This window comes from Lactuca saligna, chromosome 6, assembly GCF_052625555.1.
Source record: "Lactuca saligna cultivar CGN05327 chromosome 6, ASM5262555v1, whole genome shotgun sequence".
Taxonomy (NCBI): domain Eukaryota; kingdom Viridiplantae; phylum Streptophyta; class Magnoliopsida; order Asterales; family Asteraceae; genus Lactuca; species Lactuca saligna.
This window is the reverse complement of record NC_136422.1, coordinates 15,665,522-15,683,324: the sequence shown is the minus strand read 5'-3', so window position 1 is coordinate 15,683,324 and position 17,803 is coordinate 15,665,522. Positions and strand designations below refer to the sequence as shown.

The 17,803-nt window shown below is 34.3% G+C and overlaps 4 protein-coding genes across 6 annotated transcripts; 3 read left to right on the top strand and 1 right to left on the bottom strand.

Annotated features, from left to right (window-relative positions):
* The first annotated feature begins 1,010 nt into the window (after positions 1-1,010).
* LOC145003444 (uncharacterized protein At4g15545-like) lies at positions 1,011-3,072 on the top strand. Of its 2 annotated transcripts, none has more exons than XM_078962570.1 (9): positions 1,011-1,389; positions 1,497-1,565; positions 1,762-1,818; positions 1,911-1,974; positions 2,043-2,093; positions 2,168-2,383; positions 2,529-2,571; positions 2,672-2,750; positions 2,850-3,072. In XM_078962570.1, the coding sequence occupies exons 1-9, from the start codon at positions 1,111-1,113 to the stop codon at positions 2,940-2,942; spliced, it is 951 nt and encodes a 316-aa protein (XP_078818696.1). In that variant the 5' UTR covers positions 1,011-1,110; the 3' UTR covers positions 2,943-3,072. The 2 variants fall into 2 exon arrangements, with proteins under 2 accessions (XP_078818696.1, XP_078818695.1); XM_078962569.1 differs by having other exon boundaries at positions 2,040-2,093.
* A 2,552-nt stretch (positions 3,073-5,624) lies between these two features.
* LOC145001047 (receptor-like cytosolic serine/threonine-protein kinase RBK2) lies at positions 5,625-8,473 on the top strand. The gene is made up of 8 exons (XM_078960376.1): positions 5,625-6,229; positions 6,299-6,718; positions 6,879-7,130; positions 7,211-7,365; positions 7,456-7,535; positions 7,629-7,764; positions 7,854-8,003; positions 8,156-8,473. The coding sequence occupies exons 1-8, from the start codon at positions 6,136-6,138 to the stop codon at positions 8,321-8,323; spliced, it is 1,455 nt and encodes a 484-aa protein (XP_078816502.1). The 5' UTR covers positions 5,625-6,135; the 3' UTR covers positions 8,324-8,473.
* A 73-nt stretch (positions 8,474-8,546) lies between these two features.
* LOC145001048 (translation initiation factor 3 (IF-3) family protein) lies at positions 8,547-11,425 on the bottom strand. Of its 2 annotated transcripts, none has more exons than XM_078960377.1 (10): positions 11,282-11,425; positions 10,841-11,009; positions 10,393-10,604; positions 10,112-10,202; positions 9,905-9,972; positions 9,704-9,802; positions 9,556-9,612; positions 9,417-9,485; positions 9,265-9,327; positions 8,547-9,183 (listed from the first exon to the last, which is right to left on the bottom strand). In XM_078960377.1, the coding sequence occupies exons 3-10, from the start codon at positions 10,594-10,596 to the stop codon at positions 8,653-8,655; spliced, it is 1,182 nt and encodes a 393-aa protein (XP_078816503.1). In that variant the 5' UTR covers positions 10,597-10,604; positions 10,841-11,009; positions 11,282-11,425; the 3' UTR covers positions 8,547-8,652. The 2 variants fall into 2 exon arrangements, with proteins under 2 accessions (XP_078816503.1, XP_078816504.1); XM_078960378.1 differs by having other exon boundaries at positions 11,178-11,297.
* A 2,176-nt stretch (positions 11,426-13,601) lies between these two features.
* Positions 13,602-17,520, top strand: SPL7 (squamosa promoter binding protein-like 7). The gene is made up of 10 exons (XM_078959786.1): positions 13,602-14,484; positions 15,013-15,167; positions 15,258-15,475; positions 15,554-15,628; positions 15,711-15,818; positions 15,912-16,029; positions 16,120-16,255; positions 16,336-16,495; positions 16,572-17,024; positions 17,094-17,520. The coding sequence occupies exons 1-10, from the start codon at positions 13,898-13,900 to the stop codon at positions 17,397-17,399; spliced, it is 2,316 nt and encodes a 771-aa protein (XP_078815912.1). The 5' UTR covers positions 13,602-13,897; the 3' UTR covers positions 17,400-17,520.
* Positions 17,521-17,803: the final 283 nt, after the last annotated feature.

Genomic DNA, 17,803 nt, shown 5'->3' with positions numbered 1-17,803 from the left:
GAGTTCCACCTGGCATGATTTGTGGGGCCACTACGACTCAACTCGCCGAGTCTCAAGAACAACTCGACGAGTCCAACTTGACTCAGTCCACCTGTCCACTCTGACTTCCCCCTGACTTACTGAGTCAACCCTCCCCAACTTGGCAAGACCACTCGCTGTGTGGTCGGACATTATTCATACTACTCGTCGAGTCTGTTCTTCGGACTCAGCGAGTCCGTGCCATGCAATGACCCAAACTTGCTCATAAGGTCAAATCCAGTCCATTAACCCATAGATCCAGTCCTTCCAAGCTTATTTAGCACGTAAAGTCACTATCTTGATGAATGACACACACAAGGTCAAGAATGCTTCCTTTCTCTCTCAAACGTTCAAGCACTCAAGGGTTTCTTTCTAAGGGTTGGGTGAGCACAATTGACGGCCATAAGGCCCTTTAAATAGGTCTCAATCCCCGGAAATTAGGGTTTCACCACACAGCGTGGACTCGCCAAGTCCACCCTTGGACTCGTCGAGTCCGGACTCGAACTCGTGCCCAAATCCGCGATCCTACTCGGCGAGTTTGAGCTCCAACTCGCCGAGTCCACTCACAATTTCCATAAATAAAACCAAAATAAATACCTGAAAATTCCGGGCTTTTACAATTTGTTTAGGCTATATTACTTATTGTAGTTTCATCCTTTCCAAAAAAAAATTAACAAAATTTGTTAACATAGTTAATCATAAATGGTGTTATAACATCGAAAATTAAAGATTGCAAACAAAAATCTCATAAATATATTTTGAAAAAAAAAAATTAACCACAAAGACTAACTACTAAATTTAGTTAAAAGAGTAAAATAGTTCTTTTAAATCAAATTTTAGGCAAAATAAAACCATCACAAGCAATCATGTAAAAAATTAAAACTAAAGGTGTTCTAATGAGTTCCGACAAACAACATAGACTAATCGAAAAAATTATGAACTTTTATTTTATTGTTAGCTAAAATGAAATTCCAACTTGTATAAATACCTCCTTATCTAATTCTTCCCATTTCAGCCTCTGGTTTAAGACTCTTCACCTTCTTCAAACTACAATTTCTGCAACTGAAAAGGAGGAACTACGAGTCTACGAACATGTTGCCAAAAGAATCTGTAGGTATGACCTTCGATCTTCCACAAGAGGTGTTGGAAGTGCTACCATCCGATCCATTCGAACAGCTCGATTTCGCACGCAAAATCACTTCCATTGCGCTTTTCACTCGAATCTCCGCCCTTGAATCGGAGTCATCCTCCCTCCGCGACGAGCTTATGGACAGGGAACTCGTTGTCGAAGACCTTCAGACTCAGATGGACTCTCTCAACTCTTCTCTCTCTGACGTTCTCCACAAACTTTCCCGCGCTGATCAAGAGAAAGTCAGTTCCATACTCCAACTGTTATCTTTTCCTCTTATTGTCTTTCGTAGTTCATTGCCTCACAATTTTCTTGTGATGATGAATAAATTTTCTATGAGCATTGTTAGGAAAATCTATTGAACGAGAACGCGTCGCTATCGGAACAAGTTAAAAAGCTCAACCGTGATGTTGCTAAGGTAATTCGAAAACCAGAGATTCGGGAGTGAAGTTAGGTCTAATTTAGGTTGTTGGATTTATCTAGTGTTCATTAAGTTTGGGGTTATCACATTTTGACGAATGATACTCTTGATTCCTTATTGTTCCCTGATTAGTTTGTTGAAAAGCTCTTCAATTCCTAAACTTAATTCTTAGTTTTGTAACTCGATCATGCAGTTGCAGAGCTTCAGGAAGACACTCATGATGTCCCTTCAAGATGAAGAAGGAAGTTCAGTGAGTTGCTTCTTTTAAGATTTCGGGTAGATGAAAGATTGTTTATATGGTTTAAAGTCTAGTTTTGTTACAATTTGACATTTGACTTACAGGCAAGGAACACTCCGATTGTTGCACAAGACAATTCAAGCTTATCATCTCAGTCGTTTGCTGGAGGTTTGTTTAATTTCTAGTTTCATTTCATTAATTTGTATTCTAAAAAAGAACGTAATGTGTTTCAGAAGATGAAGAAACTGAAACTGAGCCACCTTCAATCGATGAGCCTGTGATAGATGGTGAGAAATCTTTTGGTTGCTATTCGATCACTTGGGGTAAAATTGGAAATTTACATTTGGGTTTCTCTTATCAGCATCGAGTAGGGCCCACATTTCATCAGGCATGTTTTTAGCATCCCAAACAAGCACACCTCGGTTAACACCTCCTGGATCTCCTCCAAGCTTATCAGCATCGGGATCTCCAAGAAGAAGGCAATCTATTTCTTTGTCAACGACAAGAAGTATGTCTGATGATCATAGATCTTCTGTCTTTTCGTCTACAACCTCAACACCATACAGCTCCATGACAGGTGTCAATATGTTACTGGATCTCTATTCTCTACATAATACTATATGCTTTTTTTGTGTTTGCATTAAATTTCACTCAAGATTAATACCTTATAAGTTATAACTAATTATGAGAACTACTTTGTGCTTCTTGGCTTATTGTTGTAGGACGCACTCGAGTGGATGGGAAAGAATTTTTCAGACAAGTGAGGTGAAATTACCTATATGCCCCTCATTTGCTTTTTTTGCTATTCAGTTTGTTCTTTTATTAATCAGTCATCTATCACTTTTTTTTTTTTTACTTTTATTAGGGGAAGATTATCATATGAGCAATTTGGTGCATTTTTAGCGAATGTGAAGGAATTAAACTCACACAAGCAAACAAAGGAGGTATGTTTAAAGTGTAAACATTAGCTTTCTTGACTTTGTAATTTGTTCACCCGAAAATGCCCTCGAACCATTCATTGTTTTTATTTTGTGATCATATAGGATACTTTAAGGAAGGCAGATGATATATTTGGCCCGGAAAACAAGGATCTTTATGCAATTTTTGTGGGATTAATTAGTCGTAACGTCCATTAATTAAAAAGAAGGATTATATTGTTATTTTGTTGTTTTTAAGCTATCTATTGTTTAGTTTTACTCAATTGTATTGTAGGTCATCAAACATTTAGCTTTTGTTTTAATTTCACTATATTGTCATTACGTTTAACCTGGTAAATCATGTTGAAGTAAATGTCAACAAATTTTGCCATGCAGGATGCAACATGAGATTTATTACCATTTACTGGTTTATCATGTTAAAATTGATACAATAATTAAAACATAACTCTAATGTTTATTGGCATATTGATTACGACAACCCATCTCCATTTTTTCCCCCATAAATGGAGTAAACAGTGTTTCATCTCTAATCTTACTCCATTTTCTATCCTATTTTTTACCCTAAAAAGTATATTCTTGGAATATTCCATTTTTATAACTTATATATATATTGTCAAATACACCCCTCTACTAATTAAACTCTATATTTATGATTAATTAATATAAATTAGTATATAATATTATATTATAAATATTAAATACTGTATTTAAATTATTTTTGGTAGATAAAATAAACTAGAAATGTATAAAATAAAAATGAGAGGGACTAAAGTTGACAACCAAACTTCACCTCCATTTTTGGAGATATGAATAATATTCCCCCATATATGGGGGAATACTATTCATATCTCCAAAAATAGAGGTGAAAATGGGATAGAGTTGGAGAAGAATGGGGGAAGAAATGGAGTTTGGGAGTGAGTTGGAGATACCCTCATAGACTCTGGGATTATAAATCATTTGTTGCACTAATCTCAGTTAGGCCCGAAATTTTCTCCTGAAAGTGTTAAAACCAAAATTGAAATAACACACTATTCAAACATATTATATCAACCTATTAAACAATTATATATTAAATTATATATATATATATATATATATATATATATATATATATATATATATATATATATATATATATATATATATATATATATATATATATATATATATATATGAAAATTTACCGATAAAGTGCCATTTATTTTAATCTTAATTTTTATTTTTTTGAACAGAAAAGTCTTGATCATTTTATTTTTGCTCAAATTAATGAAACAATCTTTATATTTTCAACATAAATGACATATTATCGTATAAAATTAATTAATTCGAGACTTTTCTGTTTAAAAAAAATGTTGAGATTAAATACAAACTTACCCAAAATATTGAGACTTTTTTTTTGGATATTTCCAATATATAGGGTTAGGATTTTTTTAGAACCCATATATTTATGAGAACCCGACAACCATTTGTTTTAGATTTTTTTTCGAAAAAAAGTTTATACACTTGTAAATTCATTTGAAATTTCAGTCACAAGTATATTTGAATTATACGTTACTTGTTCTTGGTTGAAGTATGAGTTATGTATGAATCGATTGTTCCTGGTTAAAGATTGAATTGAACATTGAAGGTTCTCAAAACAAGTATGTGTTGTGCCTACGGTTTCTAGTTTAGATCAAAGAAATTAGACCGTATATAATCATGCGTATAAGTAGAAATACTACGTCTATAAGGATATTGAGTTGACAGCTCTTTATTTGGTTGATCTTGAGTTGGTGGGTCATGGTTTAAATCGAGATGAGTTTTTCTGAAATGTTTCTTCTTTGAGTACCCATGAGTAATTTTGTAAGCAACAGGTTCACAAATCGAAGTTGCAAACAATGCGATTTAGTAACTTCCTTACTAAATTTAACTTAACAGGTCTTGATTGTTTTTTGTAACAATAAAAATAGTAAATTACTAAAATTATCTCAGTGTTTTAGTTAAAATTGCACGTTCTATGGTTTGGTCAAAATTGCACATTTGGTTTGTAACTCTACGTATGTAAATGACGAAAAACGCAGTAAAATCAAATCATAGGGACGATTCAAATGAAAAAAAAAAAATTAAAGACCAAACGTATAATTTTGACCAAACCATAAATACGATTTTGATAATTTACTCTAATATCATAAATTGATCGTTCATTAAAATTATAAATTTAAAATGTTAAAATATATCATTAATAATTATTAAAAAAACAAAATTTGTTGAAAATGGATTTACATTTAAACCAACACTAAAAATAAAATAATAAAATAGAACATTTTTAATCAACATTATTTAAAGATTTTTATTACTCGGATAGTTTTTTAAAATTTATAATTATTTGATCTTTATATTTTAATGAATTAACAAAATACACATAATTAAGAAATATAAAAAAATATAAATTCCCGTCAATGGTATAAATTTTAAGATTATCAACATATATTTTTATTTATAAATTTCAAATAAATAATTAAGTTATTAGATTTTAAAAAGAAATAAAATATATAAGGGTTTGTTTTAAAACTTATATATAAGTTAAAGTAGTTAAAATTAAAATAAAAAAAAAAAAAAAAAAAAGGTAAGGGTGGTTTTGACTTCTTTAAGTGCTTTTTATTGCGATTAAAATCCTCCGGGAACAATATGACTCATGATCATAAGTTGTCAACTCAATTTGTAAACCTTCTAACAAGAACTTGTAACACCTCTTTAGGGATCGAGACCTAAATGTAAAACAAAATTGTTAGAAGACTGAAATTGAATATTGAGAAATACTTGATGGGCGATTTTGTGAATATGTTCACGAGGCGGGAAGGGTGGCTTCTTTGGGGCATGGAAATCCATTGAAATATGTAAACAAAACACAGCTCCCATGGCTACCACTATTTCATTTTCACCATGTCTCCTTCATATCCCCGATCTCTGTCTCTCTCTTTTTTCTGTCCATCGTCAGATGGAGGGTTCTGCGTCTTGTATCGTTCTAAATCTTCATACGCATTTCTTCAGATTTCTCAATATATCTCTCTTCTATAAATCCTAATTTAATTAACCAGCTTTTGTTATCGCAGAAGAAATTCCGTGTGTTTTTCTTCGTTAATCGAGCGTCTGTTCAATTCGATTTCATCATCATTGAAAACCCTCATTAGAATTATCGTGTTTTCATCATCTTCTAATTGGTCAATCTCGCATTTTATGATTTAGGTTATGTTCGATAGGATACATATAGAGTTTATTCTGAATATATAGCGAATGATGTCTGTTGATTTGTTCATCTTACATGCAAACATGAAGCTTCACAACGTGTTCTGTCACTTGACCTCATATTCAATTTTAAATATGCTTTTATCATGTTGATTTTCAGTAAGAAATGGCCGAAGACGAAAAGAATGAAGCTGTTACATCTGCAGTAGAAAATCAGAAACTTCTTCCCTCTAATTCTACAGTTTCTCTTTCTGCTGAAGGTATAAAAAGATTCCTCCATTGATCACTGCATTTTCTATAACACTAATTGCTAAAATTTAGCTTTGTAGATAAGGATGAGGAGAATTGTGATTGTGATAAGTCAACAGTGGAGGAAACTGAGGAGAAATGTGAATCTGAACCAGCATCATCTAAGGCGATTGTTGCTTCAACTTCAAGCTCATCATCTTTCAGATTTGGGATTTTAGATTTAGTATCTCAAATTGATCCAAAAAGTCATCCCCAACAATGGTGTGGTGGATTGTTAAGAAAATTAACAAAAGGGCCCTCAGCAAGCTTGCTTTCATTCAATCCTTGCCTCCCTAGCCTACCTTCCATTAAAAGAACCAAGAAAAAACCGAGTAGGAAACACACTCAAAGCATGTCAGAAATTCCCACCAGTTTTGATCCCAATTTGTATTGTTTTGAAGCTTCATGGACAATTTACTCACTTTCAGAACTCAAAGATGCAACTGACAACTTTAGTCATGGTTTGTAGTTTGTAACTTCTCTCTCTCTGTCTATATATATATATATATATATATATATATATATATATATATATATATATATATATATATATATATATATATATAATGAAAACAAATTCCTATTTTGGTTAACACACACTTTTTCATGATATTTTTACAGAAAACTTAATTGGAGAAGGAGGTTATTCTGAAGTGTACAAGGGTCATTTACAAAATGGACAAATTATAGCAGTGAAAAGATTAATCAGAGGTACACAAGAAGAGATGACATCAGATTTTTTATCTGAACTTGGAATTCTTGTTCATGTAAACCACCAAAATATTTCTAATGTTATTGGGTATGGAATTGAGGGGGGGATGTACCTTGTTCTTCCTTTATCACACCATGGGAGCTTAGCTTCTCTTCTTTCTGGTTAGTTTTTGAATTACATTTTTTCATTATGTTTGTTTAATAATATCATTTGATGATAAGTTGTTTTAGAACCATTTCAGGTCATAAAGAGAAACTTGACTGGAGTATTAGATATAATATTGCATTGGGCACTGCATCTGGGCTTTCTTATCTTCATGAAGGTTGTCAAAGAAGAATCATTCATAGAGATATCAAGGCAGCTAATATTTTGCTTTCTGAGGATTTTCAACCTCGTGTAATCCTTCTGACTTTATTATTTAATTTGGAATTTTTTTTTTTTTTGTGTGATTTACTCACAAACTTGTATTCGTTTTATCTGTTATAGATTGCTGATTTTGGGCTGGCGAAATGGCTTCCAGATCAATGGACTCACCTGAACGTGTCACAGTTTGAAGGGACATTTGGGTATATAAAATTATATATTATTTAATTAATGAATTTTTATAAAAAAATTTGTTTATATAAGTTGAAGGTTGTGTATTAAGCAAGTAACTACAGGTACCTTGCTCCAGAGGTTTTCATGAATGGGTTGGTGGATGAGAAAACTGATGTGTATGCTTATGGAGTCCTTCTGTTAGAGATCATAACTGGACGCCCCGCTTTGGATGAGGCACAGAAGAGTCTCGTTATGTGGGTATGTATTCACATTGTATTTATTTTTTTATTGGGTTAAAATGCAGGTGAAATAAATAAATGATTATTAATTTTTCTTTTTTGTTACAGGCTAGACCTTTAATACATAATAAACACATTGAGAAACTTGTTGATCCACATCTTGATGGTGAGTGTGAGTTGGAGCAGCTGAGCGACATGCTATGGATTGCTTCTCAATGCATCAACGACTGTCCAACTGAACGTCCACAAATGAGTCAGGTAGGGTAGGTAACATTTTGCATAATAATAAATTACGTCTTTCGTCCCTAAGTATAGTGATTTCTGCAATTTTCGTCCCTATTCCTTACAACATTACTTGCAAAAAATGGGTGAAACAAATTTGATGTTGTTTGTAAATTGTTGTAATGCAGGTTTACAGGATGTTAAGTGGTGATGAAGGGATTCCTGATAGCAAAAAGTTTATGAAATGGGCTGCTTTCAGAAGAAGAAAGAAGTCAACCGAGGTCTTTGAGGAACTACTCAAACTCAAAGATCTTTTACCCTCACCTCACCAAGCTGACGGAGTTTTAGAGGGTTAAATTGAATTTCATGATTTAAAAAGCATAAAGTACATACGTCGATTATTATTGAAATTCGTGTAATTTCTAACTTCATAATAAACTACTACCACATTCAGAGCCATTGTACTTTCATATTTATTGCTGTTGAAATCCCTGTTTCCTTTTATTATGTTTGAGAAATTACCATTCATTTTTTTTATATAAATCAAATCCAATTCAATCCCATTTTACAACAATACAATATATTAAATAGCAGCCAGGGCTGCATTTTATAAAAATAATTTCAGAATGATCCATCTTCAAGGTTTCTCCTACAAAACTGTGTTAAAATTGATCCTCTTGTATATTTATCTTCTAAAACCAGCTTGTTTCTCCCTAAAATCACCTCGTGGACCCCTGTTCATCTGATAATCTGGTGGTGGTGGGGTTGGTCCTTTCTTGTACCTATTTACCTCCACCGGTCTACTGGCGGCCTCAGGTTGATTTACACCCTGCCGCCGGTTGCCGCCACTTTCTGGTTCAAACTGTCTCCTTACACCACCAGGTGCTGCATACCTATTTTCCGGAACATTTACATTTGCTGACCTTGTGGCAGATGCATACCTATTTGATGATGTTTCTGGTGCAAACTTCATGGTGTCATCATAATTTTTGTTTTCAAAATCATCGACTGATTCAATTGGGTCTTGAGAAAGTGTATCATCCTCGGTTTCTGAACCAGATTCGTTTTGCTCTGGTGTTTCGGTGTTTGATGTTGCTAAAAGCTTCTTTTTGCCTGGACCTTTCTTCAATGGCCCAAATTTGACATGCCGAACAACAACGTATGCTTGTTTTGACTCCACTCTAGGGCCGCTTTCCACTAGAGAAAAATCATCAATCTGCCAAAATAAAACAATTTACTTATTCCTTTTTTAAAAATCAATTTCAATTAATGGGAAAAAATATGAAAATGTGCATACCAGAGCAGAAAGTCGTGATAGCAATCCTCCCAAATCCTGATCTTCAGTACCCACTGCCATACACTGGATAACAAAAACATAAACAATGAATATTTTTATAAAATTTTATCAACATTTGGTAATTGATATAATATAATTACTAAATTAGATACCTTGATTCGATGACCACGTTCAGCTAATCGCTTAACTGCATCTGCTTTTGTTTGCAAATCATTTTTATCCTACAAAAACAAAATCACTTCAGTTTCCGTATTCAAGGAGAAGAGAATCTAAGGAAAGGAAGGAACTTACAATTTTACAAGTAATTCGAACTTCTTTCAAGCCTCCTTTACGCAAAACCAAGTCAGACTGCAAAAAAAAAAATAAAAAAATAAAAAGTTAGAAACAAGAAAAGCAATATATTGACAATGGCAGTGTTGTAAATAGGGGAAGCAGTTACCTTCTTTTTTGTTTGTTCTTTTTCCTTTGCTTGTCTTAAGTACATTTCCCTGTTATAGTCCATGAGTTTGCAAACAGGTGGTTTACCATCTGGTTGAACCTAAAAAAAAAAAAATACACATAAATATATAACATCCAAAATGTTTTAAAAATAATATTTTTTTAACGTCATATAACAGTTATTACTTATTATAATTTATACCTCAACTAAATCAACATTCAGTCTCCTTGCACGTTCCAATGCTTCATGCCTTGACACAACACCATGTCCTGTAAATTTAGCATTATGCTAAAGATTATAAAATAAATAATAGAAATATAAAGTAAAATGATATGACCTTTAAAATGAATTCTAATCTTTTTACATTCTGAAAGTTGTATGAAGTACATGAATAAGTAGTAGACATACCTTCATCTGTCACAATTCTAACATACTGAGCAGATATTTGTTCATTCATTCGAGGACGCCCCTTATCCTTCTCATCATATTTTGGTTTGACCTAAAAAACCATTTCAATACAGATCTCCCAATCAACAAACAGAAAAGTCTATGTTGTAGTTAGTTTTGATGAAGTTGTCAATTGATTTGGACTTTTAGTTGATTCAAAGGATTAAATCAATATTATAATGTGTTCTACAGCGTAAATCTTGGAATAAATCACATATGTAAGATTATAGGGGAGTGAATACCTGAACAGGTGCAGCAAAGAATCTCACACAGTTGTTAAACTCAGATCCAGTTCTGTGAAAGGATGAATTTGGACCCTTGAGAACACCAACTGTAGTTCCTCTGATGATTGAAGAGGACCCATGAATCTGAAAGTAGCATCGTTTGAACTGATTTGATAAAGCTCTGAGCTGTGATTGTTTAGTCCGACACCAAAACATCACCATTCTTCTTCCTATGTCGCATCAATGAATCCAAAAATTAAGCTCACCTAAAGCTAATAAGATGTCCGATTCAAATGTTGAAGCTCAAAGCAAGTTTCGATTCCTATAGTCATTCCTTAAATCGCCAAACCAAATGGCACAAAAATCTCTTATCTTTTGAGTAATGGCACTACTGATGGAAAACTTCACTTCAACAGTTGAGATTTTCGGAAAGAAGAAAATTAGGAGGATCAAGAACTTTCGTAACCTGAGAGTGAGAGAACCGTATGTTTGATTAAGATTTGCAATCAACGAATACTTGTTTGAATCGTCTTCTCCAGAACCCAGGGCATCAGACGCCTCGTCTTCTTCGGCTTTAACTTCAATTCAGACTCCTCGTCTTCTTCAGCTTCAATTATCTGGCGTGCAGGCCGGCCCTAAACACATATTTATGAAACCAAAATAAAATTTTTAGGTTTTATGATGAAACAAATTCTCCAATAAATGCAACAAAAACACATATCGATTAGGGTTTCGTCATCACTGTGACAAACGGAATTGAAACAGGAAAATAAAAAAGGGGTATAAACAAACTAATTAAAAACCTAATTAAGATTCTGTTGGCTGCGATATGTCACTTGTACAGATAGTGGTTCGTTGACATGAAGATATAGAGAGATCAAATCCAATCGAATCAAGAAAAATTTACCAATAGAAGACGAAGATGGTTTTGCCGTGGCTATTTCCCTCCAGAAACCGAGAGTGGGGAGAGAGTTATGACGCGAACGTCGATTAGGAGGAAGATGGGGGTGGCAGTAGACTGGTGACGGAAACCATGAAAGTGTAATTTAAATTTGAGTATACTACAAAAATGTCTCGAAGTTTAAATAACTTTTGCAATCTTAGTCCCAAAAACTTTTGTTAATGTTTCGGTGAAAGTTAGGTATGAGAATTTGGTCTGGAAACTCGAGCCGAACCGAATTGGGCTCGAGTAAGCTATTCGAATCGAGTTTCGGGTATCTATATTATATTTATTTGGTTTTCGGGTTATTCGGTTCGGATTACCCAAATAATGGTTTATTTGGTTCTAAATACTCTACATGAATACGCATTCCTCATCCCATTTCTCTTCTTGACAGAAATCAAAATCACGATTCATACTTCTGTCATCGTCGTTCATAACATGGGAAAAAAAACCCTACACTCGTTCTCATCGTTTCAAAATCGACCAATCTTCTCAACTATTTCCAAACTCCAAATCACTTTTGTCAATCATTCCTCTTGTTTCAGACTTTCAAAAATCGACCCTTCCTATTTTCTCTAATGATTCATGAATTTCTACTTTTTCTGGTCATGAAAAATTAGGCTCAAACTCATGAAACTCAAGTAAGAAATTAATTCTTATTATATTAATCTACTATATAAATGCTATTTATTTCAATCTGTTATTGTGTTATGTTAGTCTTTGAATGTTTTACATTAATGTATAAATGTACATTGTTATTCTATTATTCGAGTTATAAAACCCTAATACGGTTTATTCAGTTTTTTTTCGGTTATATTAGGTCTTTAATCATATTGTACATGTTATTCGGGTTATTCAGGTAATAACTGAACCGAACCGATTAATACCCGAACCGATTAATACCCGAACCTAACCGAACATGTATTGGTTAATCGGTTCGGTTTGCGTTTCATGCAATTGCCCTTATTCAGCTTTCGGGTTATTCGGGTTTGGATCGGCTCGATCCAGTTCCAACCCGAATAACATCCCTAGTGGAAGCCATGAGGAAGGAGATGTGAATGTGATTGCTTGCAATGATTATTTTCATGTGAGGGCCTTTGCAATCAAGCTCGTATACGGTGCCAATCGTGATGTGTCTAATTTCTCAATAAAGGAAGCTTTAATCATGTATAACCAAGGCACTAACGTTGATGCTAACATATCTATTTGAGGGAATATAGACTTTTTTTTAGAACGACTAACACATACTTATTAAATCAAACTCCTAAACTACATCTTTATCCACTACGGGACTTGAACCCTCTACCTTCTATGGAGGGACATATTTTCAAACGCTTGATACCGCAGGAAAAGAATTAGAGGTATCACAAGAAAATATTATGATGTTAAGGTTAGTAAAGGTTTCAAGATAAAAGGTACAGAGAACAAGATGTTAGAATTTTTGTTCTACCATGTGCATAAAATAGGGATTTGTATTTATATTTGTTAGATGAGACCAAAAGGAACAAATACCAAAGTGGCATGTTTTCTAACTTCTACCAGAAAAGAAGTAACGATAATATAAAAAAGGTTTAGGATAAAACATATTTAATGAAGATTTTTTATGGGGTTTCGTATTTATAGTTGCTAGATGTGGACAAAAGTAACGAATACCAAAGTTGCTAATTGTCCAACTTTTGCCAAAAAAAAAAGTACAATAATATAGAAGATGATATTAGGGTTTATGTTCACATACCTTATGCCTAGTATGCGGTAGAGTGAGAGCCTTCATAGTTGTTATATAAAGACAAAAGGAACGAGTGCCAAAGTTGTCAATTGGCTAGCTTTTGCCAGAACAATGAGATAATATGATTTTATGGAACTTCGGATCAGACCCTTAAGAAAAATTATGAGACGTTGAATGCATTGGGTGCCTTTGTCTTTTAGGTATATCGGGCAATGTATATGAGTTCGGTCTCTAGCATTAGTGTATTAGGGACTACATCATCGAGCACTTCCCAAAAACCGTAATACGAAATTCTACATAGGTAACATAGGTTAGGATTGAGTTTTTAAGAGAATTGTCATTGTAACTCACAATAGCCACATGAGAGAATTCACATTTTAACCGACAATAACCATATAATAGATGGGATATACGAGATTTACTTTTGAAACTAATTAAAAGGAGTATCGCTCATCGGGAGTGAATGCTTCTTTTTCACAATAAATACAATTGATGCAAAATTGCAAATCTTTATATACCTTCCCTTTCCTTTTCATGCATAGGACCGAATCTTCAAGCTTCTAGTGTACTCGGTAGATGCGGAAGAGTGACCCTTGTTGGCATCGAATAGGTGCATAATGGATTTGCCCTAGCAAGTCTGCGGTTCTAGTTTTCTACTGATGACGACATATCTCCAGCCATGGCCCACCACGTCCATCACAGAACGCTGACTCTAAGGAGGAGGCGTAGGTGTTAAGGTCTTTCTTTTCACCTCAAAATCATTCTCTTCCCCGCTAATCAACCACCCAACTGCCGCCACCAACCGCCACCAACCATCACCAACTTAGGTCTTTTCCCCCAATAATTACAATCAAATGCATAATCCCCCTCCACCGTCCTCACCATCCCCACCCTCACCACCTCAACAACCACCGTCTTTGAACATGGACTCGATCGACGAGTCGTCAACTTTGATTTGGGACTGGAGTCAGTTCCTGGATTTCAACATTGACGATCACTTACCCTTACCCGGAGAAGAATCCAACCACTCATCCGCGATTCCAACATCTCAGGAGCTCTATCCGATTGACAATCCTCAGGTAGAGCCGGTACCCGACTCGTTTCCGGTCAATTCGACTTCTAATACTAACGATAGGGTTCGGAAACGGGATCCAAGGATGGCATGCTCCAATTTTCTGGCGGGTCGCATCCCTTGCGCCTGTCCAGAGCTTGACGCGCTGCTGGTGGCGGAGGAAGAAGAGGCCGCTCCTGGAAAGAAAAAGTCCAGGTCAACGACGGCGAGAACGGCGTCAAGTTCCAGATGTCAGGTTCCTTCTTGTGAGGTGGATATCAGTGAGCTCAAAGGATATCACAAAAGACACAGGGTTTGTCTCCGATGTGCTACTGCTACTACTGTGGTGCTTGATGGCCTTAATAAGAGATACTGCCAGCAGTGTGGGAAGTAAGTTCTACGATCATTTCAAGGCTTCCAATCAAATGTTCATTATCATTTATTCATTCATATGGACCAAAATATAGAAGGTTATACAACTTCATGTGTATTTGGCAATTCAGAATTTTTTACTGCAGGAATGAGGTGAGTTTTGTAATAGGCATTTCGGTATTGGAAACTTAGCTGAGCAACCACCTTAAAAATTCTATAACAAGAACAATATAATCTTTCTTGTACAGGAAATAATTGTAAGTCAAGATTGACATTGATCTTATCCTCAGTAGCATGCTAAATGGGCTCTCTTCTGTAGATTCTACTTATATGTTCTTTGATTTAAGGAAATAGAGATGCTTCATTGGAACTAATACAATATTGATCCTGATGTCTGTCAATATATAAGATTAATATGAGAGCTAATTCTCTTTAGATTATGATATTACCAGAACTTGTAAATTCTGTAGGATAACTATCTTTCCATGATATCTTGATTTCAAGTACCATAAGTATATGTTGACAAACTGAGCATGTTGTATGTAGGTTTCATATCCTATCAGATTTTGATGAAGGCAAACGTAGTTGCAGAAGAAAATTAGAACGCCACAATAACAGGCGTAGAAGAAAACCATCAGACTCCAAGTCATCTGCACTTCAATCAGCAGATTATGATGATGCTTATGATGAAGCTGGAAAAGGTGGTTGACACTAAGAACATCATATGATAATGATATGATATCCCATGTGTTAATTCTTTTTGGATTACTGAAGTAATTTTTATGGTGTAGCAACCAAATGTACAACTAGTGAAGCAGCAGGAGAAGAGAAATCATTAATAGCACCTGGAGTTCATAATTCCTTACTGGGCCCCACTAATGCCCAAATCATCCACAGTGATAGCATCCCATCTCTAGCTGTATCTGGTGAAACTCAAACAGATGAAGAGAAAGAAAGAGGCAACCATTCTCCATCTTATTGTGATGACAAGAGTGCCTTTTCTTCTGTGGTAGGTTCTTTATAAATATATATATAAAAAAAACTAATTTTTATGTGATAATTTGATATATTATTTATTGAATTGTAGTGCCCAACTGGTAGGATCTCATTCAAGCTCTATGATTGGAATCCAGCAGAGTTTCCTCGTAGACTTCGACACCAAGTACTAATATCAATAGCATTTGAAATACTTGTATTTAACTGTTTATCAGATAATTGATGTTTGTATATATATGGTTTTACAGATATTTCAATGGTTGTCCAGTATGCCTGTGGAGTTGGAAGGGTATATTCGTCCAGGATGCACAATCTTGACCATATTCATTGCAATGCCTACAGTTATGTGGGTGAAGGTGAGAAGATTTTTTCTTCCACTTTGGATTAAAATGTCCAAACTTTATCCTATCAAAATCCCATAAACATTATTATTTTTAACTCTTGAACAGTTAAATGAAGATCCGGTTGTATGTATACATGAGCTCCTTTCTTCACCAAGAAACTTACTTTCAGGACGTGACACATTTTTTGTTAACCTGAACAGCATGATCTTTGGTGTCATGAAAGGTTTCTTCACCTCCATATCTTCTCTTTTAATATTATGATTTTATACGTTATTCCAATATTTAAACTGTTTTTGACTTTTTGGGAATGCAGGTGGAAGATCTGTGATAAAAATTAAAACAGGTGAAAAAGCACCAAAGCTTCATTATATTGAGCCTACATGCTTTGAAGCCGGAAAACCCATAGAGTTTTTGGCATGTGGAAGTAATTTACTTCAGCCCAGACTTAGGTATTTACACAATTGTCTTATTTCATTAATTAATTATTATAAAAAAATAAAATAAACTTATAACATTTAAAAAACTACAGGTTTTTAGTATCTTTTGCTGGAAAGTATATGACAAATGAAGCAAGTGTTTCACCATCATGCAACCAAAGTGAAACCTCTACAACAAACTTAGATCATCAGTTACTGAAAATATCTGTCCCTCATACTGAATTGGACGTTTTTGGCCCTGGATTTATCGAGGTTAGCTTCAGATTATATTTTTACAAAAAAAAAAAAAATGTTAATTTGTTAATTTATATATTTGTAATTTTTGAAGGTTGAAAACGAATCCGGGCTGTCCAATTTCATTCCAATTCTGATTGCGGATGAGGAAGTGTGTTCAGAGATTAAAATCATGCAGATGAAATATTATTCAAAAGATTCAGAGTCTATTGCTGTTTTTAGAGTTAAACAGAGCAAGTTCTCTGAATTGCTTGTGGATATGGCGTGGTTATTAAAACAGCCAATTGTAGAGGAAATAGAATGTGTGATGATGTCATCACAGCTGCAAAGATTCACTTGTGTTCTTGATTTTTTAATCGAATACGAGTCCACTACAGTTTTGAAGAGGATATTAAAGTGCATAAACATGAGAATTATGAAAAATGAAAGTGATGGGATGCTGATTCAGGGAACTGTGAATCATGCTACAGAAATTCTTCATCAGAGACTTAACAAAAAAGTAAACCAAGAAGATGAGATGCTTCCTTTTGTGTCAACAGTTAATCAGGTATGTTTGTTTTCATGAAAATCTATTATTCTTTTACAAAATTATTGTGTTAAATACTTGTTTATGCAGGATATGGTAGTAGCAAACAGAATGGAAATTCCAACTTCCATGGACAAAAGCGAAAGTGTTTCACTTTTAAATGCGGAATACATCATGAGTGTGACACCTGGCAAGGAACAACACCCTGTGGGACCCACAAACCGGATATTTACTTATAACACCAATAATAGTAGTAGATTATTTCCTACCCGGCCTCTCATCCTTGTGGCTACTGTGGTTACCTTATGTTTTGGTATTTGTGCGGTGGTTTTCCACCCTCACAAGGCTGCTGCAATTGCAATAACTATTCGTAGGTGTTTATTTGATGACAAATAGTCTTTTTAGTTTTATAAATCTTGGACCCATTTGAGGGCTAGTTTGTAAATTCACTGTTGTATGTTAGATTAACCTAGAATATGAGTTAGTCTATAGAATGTTATGTTTTGGTTGTCGTGTATCTGGTTGAAAAGATTTTATTTTTTGTTTGTAGGTTCAGATGACTGCAAATAAGGTAGTGTGTATAAACAAGTGATTAAACGAAATAATAATTAATGACATGATTAGGATCACTATGTCGAAGAAATATCCAATATGATTATGGCATCCATAATGGTAGCTTTTTTAGGTCAAATCAGGATAAGAGCGTTTTCCAAATCAATGGCTTCTTGTTGGAATGCGGAGTTACAAGCTCAAAACATTGTTTTTTTTAAGCTTAGTGTGAATATATAAAAATATATATA